General features: G+C 44.2%; 1 protein-coding gene across 1 annotated transcript in view; it reads left to right on the forward strand.

The window, feature by feature from the left end:
- LOC101852102 overlaps positions 1-1271 on the forward strand; it is a 2376-nt gene extending 1105 nt beyond the window's left edge. Inside the window, exon 2 of the mRNA XM_005101554.1 lies at positions 1-1271. This exon is cut by the window's left edge and continues 596 nt beyond it. Coding sequence (XP_005101611.1) covers positions 1-1271 — 1271 coding nt within the window.
- The last annotated feature ends 6390 nt before the right edge of the window (positions 1272-7661 follow it).

The following is a 7661-nucleotide window of genomic DNA, read 5'->3' on the forward strand; positions in this document are numbered from 1 at the left end:
CATATGAGACACTCAAAATTAACTCTGTGGAAACAGAGGACGAAGCCTTCGCAACCTTAGGCATCCAACTTCCACGTCATAACTCAAGGAATACAAAACATAAACTCAAAGTCAAGATCGATACTGGATCCCAAGGGAATGCATTGCCCTTCAGACTATACAAGGAAATGTTCCCCCAGAAATTTGACAGCGGTGGACAACCAACAGAACTAGAACTAGACCGATCCAAAGCCAAAATAACCGAGTATGGAGGAAGTCAAGTTAAACAATATGGCACCTGCAAAATCAAGTGCTCCTACAAGGAGAAGGAAGAAAACGCCACATTCTATGTGACGGAGGACAAAGGACCAGCCATCTTAGGACTGCCTACCTTAAGAGAACTAGGACTGGTCGGCACAAATCTAGAAATGAAGTTGCAAGACAGATCAAAGAATGCTGCAAATGCTCGATCTAGCCCCAAAAGCAACCCTCACAAAACTCCAGAAAGTCCCAAAGCCTCCCTGATGACCCAATGCCCTGATAACTTCAACGGAATTGGGAAGTTTCAAGGAAAATACCACATTCATATAGACCCCACAGTCCCAGAGGTCATCCATCCACAAAGGAAAATACCCCTTAAACTCAAGGACAAAATCAAGACAGAACTGGATGAGATGGAAACAATGGGAATCATCAAGAGAATCAAGGTGGAAGAACCCACAGCTTGGGTGAACAGCTTAGTATACAGAGAGAAACCACCGGGACGGCTACGTCTTTGCCTAGACCCCAAAGACCTCAACAAAGCAATACTGAGGGAGCATCACACTACACAAACTCTGGAAGAAATTTTGCCACACCTCTCCGGAGCAAAGTACTTCTCCATACTTGATGCAAAATGTGGATACTGGAACGTTGAGCTTGACGATTCAAGTTATCTGACCACATTCAATTCTCCATTTGGCCGATACCGATTTCTAAGAATGCCCTTTGGACTTCGAATGAGCCAAGACGTTTTCCAAGCGAAAATTGACCAGACATTTGAAGGCTGCAAAGGTGTGATTGGCATCGCAGACGATATTGTGGTGTTTGGGAAAACTACAAAAGAACATGACGCAAACCTACAGAACATGATACTTCGGTGTCAGGAAACTGGACTCAAGCTGAACCCAGACAAATGCAGAATCAAGGAAAACCACATCAAGTTCTACGGCATAATCTGCACAGGCGAAGGGATCAAGCCTGACCCAGCAAAGGTCGAAGCCATCAAAGCCATGATCAGCTCCAGAAAATGAGAAAGAGCTACAGTCCTTCCTGGGTCTAGCGACATACATGGTCCCCTTCATCCAAAACATCAGCCAGCTCTCAACACCACTGAGAGAACTCCTGTCCAAGTCAAACAAGTTCGAGTGGACAATAAAATAAACCACCAAAATGCATTCCAGAAAGTCAAGGACTCAATTACAACTACAAGTGAGGTCACGCTCGCCTACTTCAATCGGGAAAGCCCATCACATTGCAAGTAGATGCATCCATAATAGCACTTGGTGCTACACTCCTGCAAGATGGTAAGCCAGTAGCATTTGCCACCAAAACCCTCACAGATGAAGAAACGCGATACGCCAACATCGAACGTGAACTTCTCGCTGTGGTATACAGGTGTGAACGGTTCCACACACACCTGTACGCACAGACATTCCAAGTTGAATTTGACCACCGCCCTCTCCAGTCGATTCAGCTAAAGCATCTCAAGGCAGCACCCCCCAGACTCCAGAGAATGCTACTAAGACTGCAACCATATGATTTCCAAATCATCTACAAACCAGGAAAACAGATGCTTATCGCAGACGCCCTGTCCAGACTCCCTGGAAATGAGAAGGAACCAATAGAGGGCCTGAATGTCAAGATCCACGCAATAGCGACACAGTTCAGTGGAAACTATCTACAACGCATCAAAGATGCTACAGACACAGACACTGAACTGATGGCCTTGAAAGACTTAGTCTACTTTGGCTGGCCAGAGAAACAACAAGATGTACCTAATCAATGCAAAGCCTACTGGAACTATCGGGACGAAATATCCATTGAAGATGGAATTCTCATCAAGGGATCAAGGATAATCATCCCCAAATCTATGAAAGAAGAGGTTATGAAGAAACTCCATGAACCACATCTTGGTACAGAGAAAACAAAGCTCCGCGCCAGAGAGACAGTTTTTTGGCCAAATATCAACAAAGAAATGTACCAAACAGTCTCAGAATGCCAAGTGTGCCAAAAACACCAGGCAAGTCAACGAAAAGAACCCCTAATCCGATAAGAGATACCACCAAGACCATGGCACACCATAGGCACTGATCTATTCTACCCGAATGATGGCTATGAATGCCGTCTCATTAGCGACTACTATTCGAAGTTTCCGATTGTCCGCAAAGTGTCAAAAGACACCAGCAACGGCGCAACAAGGGTTATCACCTTCTTGAAACAGGCTTTCAGTGAGCATGGAATCCCAGAAATTGTGCGATCTGACAATGGACCACATTTCAGCGGAACTGCTTTCAGAGAATTTGCAACAGCTTATGGATTCCAGCACAAAACAAGTTCACCCCATTATCCAAAGAGTAACGGTTTCATCGAGAGCCAAGTGAAACTCGTGAAACGTACCTTAAAAAAGGCATTTGAAACATCCCAAGACCCATACCTGAGTCTTCTTGCTCTGAGAACAACACCAATCAACAACAGCTTACCTTCTCCCGGACAAATGCTCTTCAACAGACAACTGCGAGACACAATGCCAAGAAAGATACATCGCGCTGTAAACAATGAACAAATTGAGAAAGGACTAGAGAAAAGGCAGGAAACACAAAGGTACTACTATGACCAACACACAAAGACATTGCCGCCTGTATCAAGAAATGAACATGTGACAGTTCAAAACGCATAAACAAAAAAATTGGGAACCTGCAATCGTCACCGAAAAAGTCTCGTCACCGAGATCGTATGTCATAAATCAGCACGACACGCGAGACGTACGCAGGAACAGAAGCCAAATCCGTTCTGTTCCATCCCCCAGACAAGTTCAACGTGAACCACCAACTGACCCACCTGCACAACCCCCGGTCACAGAACAAGCTGCACCTTTACTATCACCACCTGCACCCAGAAGAAGCGGAAGAAAGATCAACGCCTCGATCTTTAAAAACCTCAAATTCATACTCATCGGAACCCTCCACATCTTTTATTTTTTTTTCCTTAAATGGAGGAAGAATGGTCAAAAGGATTAGCCTGATGCCATTTCTATGCCAACATGTAGATGTGTAGTTCGCAAACACCTACATAAACAAGTAAAATCTTACTACCCCATGCAAACAGCAGGTACAGATCAAGAGAAATAGAAGGAGAGAGGTTTCAATTCACACAAATAAACAACACACTAGGAAGTGAATATGGCCATTCATTCTTTTTTTTTCAGCTCCAAGAGACTACCTAGTCCTGGCGTGCATGACTGTGAAGTCTTCGTCACATGAACATAAACAAGTGTGGAAATCTATCCCATGACAATTAGAACTCTATAGGACACTATCTCCATAGAACTCAATACACAGATATTTTGACATTAATTTACTAGACATGTACTGTGGAGGCTAATTTTCTCATCCTCAAATCAGTAGCATAACATTACATTTTATATAAATCTACCCTTAGGAGAACTTCAATCCTTACGTCATTATTATATACACCGCTATAGATTATATAATTAATTTTTTTTTTTACAGAATAGGGGGTGTCATGATATTTTAATGTTTACCCTACACGACCTCATTGTTATACTACCCGTGTTCCAGTGACCTAATAACCCTCTCGCTTTTAGTTTCACTTTAGTCTTTGTTCTGTTAGCACTTCGAGTCAGTGTCCCGGCTGCTATACATGAGCCATTAAACCTCTGTGCTTTATCCGCTGTGTTCTGTTGTCGATCATTCCTTGTACTTGTGCATGTGTATACAAACACGTCACTTAATTCTTAAGATACTTCTCATACATCTGTTGATGAAAGTTGGACTTTATTCAGCACTGTCTTTGTTGTCTTCCAAGTTTCGCAGCCGTAGAGGAGCACAGACTTGACATTGGAATTAAAGAGTCGAATCTTAGTGCACAGTGAGATGTTGCTTGTTTTCCAGACTTTTGATAATTGCTTGAATGCTGACCTTGCCTTGGCGGTTGTTGCTTTTACATCTGCCTCTGTTCCACCTTTACCCTCGATGACACTTCCAAGGTAGGTAAAGGAGTCCACTTCTTCTAGTGGATTGTCTTCCACTGTCACAGCAGGGCTTGACACTTTTCCTAGCTTCACTATATGTACTTTCGACTTGCCCGGGTTTTAAACGTAGGCCAACACTCCTTGATAGGCTGTTGAGTTCCTTGGTCCTTTCTTGCATTTGAGCATGTGTGTGAGAGAGCAGTGCAAGTTCATCGGTGAAGTCCAAGTCGTCTAGCTGCTGCAAAGGGAACCACTGTATTCCATTTCGCTTGCCTCTGGTGGCTTTCTTAATTATCCAGTCAATTGCCAGTATGAAGAGAAAAGGTGAGAGCACTCCTGTCTCTACCTGGAATGATTCTGAGAGTTGTCCTTCGTTGTTGCCTTGGCAATTTGTTCCATCATAGGTGGTCTTCACAAGCTTGACGATTTTGTCAGGTATTCCATAATGCCGAATGAAGTTTCTACAGACTTTCCCTGTCCACTCTGTCAAATGCCTTTTCATAATCAATGAAGTTGACCACTAGTGGTGAATTCCATTCAAGTGATTGCTCAACAATGATGCGCGGGGTAGCGATCTGGTCCACACATGATCGGTTCTTGCGGAATTCTGCCTGGTTTCCCCTGCCTGAGCTTCTCATCTGTTGCCAGCTCGATTCTCTCCAGGAGTATCATGTTAAAGACTTCCACAGGTATGGACAGGAGTGTTATTCCTCTGTAGTTGTTACAATTGCTGAAGTCTCTTTCTTTGGCAGCTTGATTAGGTGGCCTTCCTTCCAGTCTGATAATATTTCCTCTTCTTGCCAAACCTTTTCGAATAGAGCATAGAGAATTTCCACTGATGTATCTTTATCTGCCTTATGGGCTTCCGGTGGTATATGGTCGGGACCAGCTGCCTTGTGGGACTTCAGTGCTGTTATAGCTGCAGCAATTTCCTCTCTCGAAGGTGGTTCCGTAGCGATACGGAGGTCATTTCTGGCTGGAAGAATTTCTGGTTGGTTTTCTAGAGGTGGTCTGTTCAATAGTTGATCAAAGTGTTCTCTCCATCCATTCAGTTGCCCCCCTGGGTTGAAGATAGTCTTTCCCTCTTTGTCTTTCACTGGTAGAATAGGCTTGCTGAACCTACCTGAAAGAGTCCTTGTTGTCTGATGTACAATCCGCAAGTGCCCGTCTGTTGCGGCTTTCTCTGCCTTTTCGGCCAGGCCATTCAGGTAGGTATTCTTGTCCTTCTTGATGGAATTCTTTACCTCCCGGTTTACTTCAGTGTACTCTTGTTGTGCAGCGAGTTTCTCAGTTCGGGTATGGCTGTTGTTGACTTGGGCCTTCAGCTCTCTTCTTCTTTTGATTTTGTCTGGAGAGTCCTGTGAAATCCATTCATTCCTGGTGTTGACTTTGGGTACTAGGATGCTCTGGCAAGTTGCATTTACTGCCTCTTTTATCTTGTCCCAGTGTTCGTTTACTTCACAGTCATCGAGATCTTGAAGGGCTTGAAATCTGTTCTTTAGTTCCAACTTGAATTCATTATTCTCTACTGGGTCTTTCAGAAGGCTCTCTTCATACTTTTGGCGACTTCCAGTTGTGATTTGTGCATACCCTCTCAGTTTCAGTTTCATCTCTCCAAGGATCAAATGGTGGTCTGATGCGACGTCTGCTCCTCGTAAGACTCAGACCTCCTCCAGTGAGCGTCTAAACTTTGATCAATCTGGTTTTCGGTTGTTCCATCCGGGGAGATCCACGTGGCCTTATGAATTCTTTTATGTGGGAAGATTGTTCCTCCAATAACCAAGTAGTTGAATGCACAGAAGTTTTGGAATCTTTCTCCGTTGTCATTTGCCTCTCCTAATCCATGTCTGCCCATGATTTCCTCAATGTGAGGATTGTCCGAACCTACCTTTGCATTTAGGTCTCACATGGCAATGTTGATGTCTTTACCTGGAAGTCTGTTGATCACACTCTGCTGGCAGTTGTAGAAGTCATCTTTATTCTTCACTTCTGCATCATTGGTTGGTAAGTGTTTTACGGCGCTCGCGACTGCATAAGGTCATATGAGCGCGCGGGACACACCTAATACTTTTAGTTGGTAGGAAATTTCGAATTTTGCACAGGTGGCGGCCGAAGCCTATTCTTATCGATTTTAGACCACCAAGGAATCTTTAACGTGCGCAACTTGCACTCGGGCCCTCCGAGATTTTTCACCCTTGTCCGAGAAGGCTAGGTGTAGATCTTTCCTACTAGAAGATCAGGGGTGTGGCAGAAAGACAGCTGTAAGAAGGAGTCAAGGAGTAGCAGTAGAAAGGCTGCAGAAAGAGTCAGGAGCCCAGAGGAGGGGCAAAGGAGGTGAGGGGGTGGGGGCAGAAAGAGGAGATGAAAGTAGACGACAGAATATTGCTAGAGAGCAGGAAAGAAGGTGAAAGGAAACAATTTTAGAGAAGAAAATTTTTCGGTCGCTACCCGGATTCGAACCCGGGACCTTTGAATGAGAGGCCAACACCTTAACCTCTAGGCCACGAGAGCCCCCATGTTCATGTTTATGACATTCTTCCTACCATCTCTTTCCTTGAGTTCTTTTTTTAGTTCCAAATGAGGCCATGATGATTCTTGGACCTTTCTCTTCCCAGCCCTTGAATGTCTTTTGCGCTGTTTTGGATATGATCATCCCTACTCCTTCCCTGTGTGGTCCATCACTGTCATTTCCTGAATAAATGAAAAGCTCCCCCTCTTTCATTCGCTTCTTTCCAGACTGGTTCAAGTGGGTCTCGCTGATTCCCAGTATGTGTAGGTGGTATCGATACATTTCTTGGAGGACCTGTGCAGTTTTTCCAGCCTCATAAAAGGTCCTAACGTTCCACTATCCAATCCGGAGAGACTTGGTCTTGGATGATGGTGGAGGCTTCTGCCTAGCAGCTTCCTTTCGGCTTTCACTGCCTCGCTTCATAAACTCTCCATTCGGAGAAAATCCACGACCAGCCAAGTAGAGATAAAGGTTTTTGCTTGTATGTGTTTCTGTAACAAGTTCTTTTTTTTAACGAGAGAGGTTGTTAGCCTCGTGACTCAACCCCCGACCTGGAGGCAGGATGTTTCGGGAGTCACTACCTGGTTTCGCCATTTAGTCGCCTCCTACGACACGCGAGCACCACGTCAGTCCTATTCTTTTCTATGCCGGGACTGCACGGCTAAGTTCGAAAAGTGATATTATATAATTAGGCAATTTTTTTTCTTTTGTTGTTGTTGTTAGTTCCCATTTCAGAGATTAGTTTTTATTGAAAATGTTTAACATTCCCCATGACAAAATATTTAGGTCGATATTAAAAAAGGCGAGCTGCTTCGACCCTGCATGTTGTCAAAGCCAACCCAGTTTTAGTTTTTTTTTAAACAGTATCCCAGCAGAAAGACGCGGGGTACTCAATGAAATATACTTTCCCAATCAGGTATC

The sequence above is a fragment of the Aplysia californica genome, unplaced genomic scaffold (assembly GCF_000002075.1).
Source record: "Aplysia californica isolate F4 #8 unplaced genomic scaffold, AplCal3.0 scaffold00287, whole genome shotgun sequence".
NCBI lineage: Eukaryota > Metazoa > Mollusca > Gastropoda > Aplysiida > Aplysiidae > Aplysia > Aplysia californica.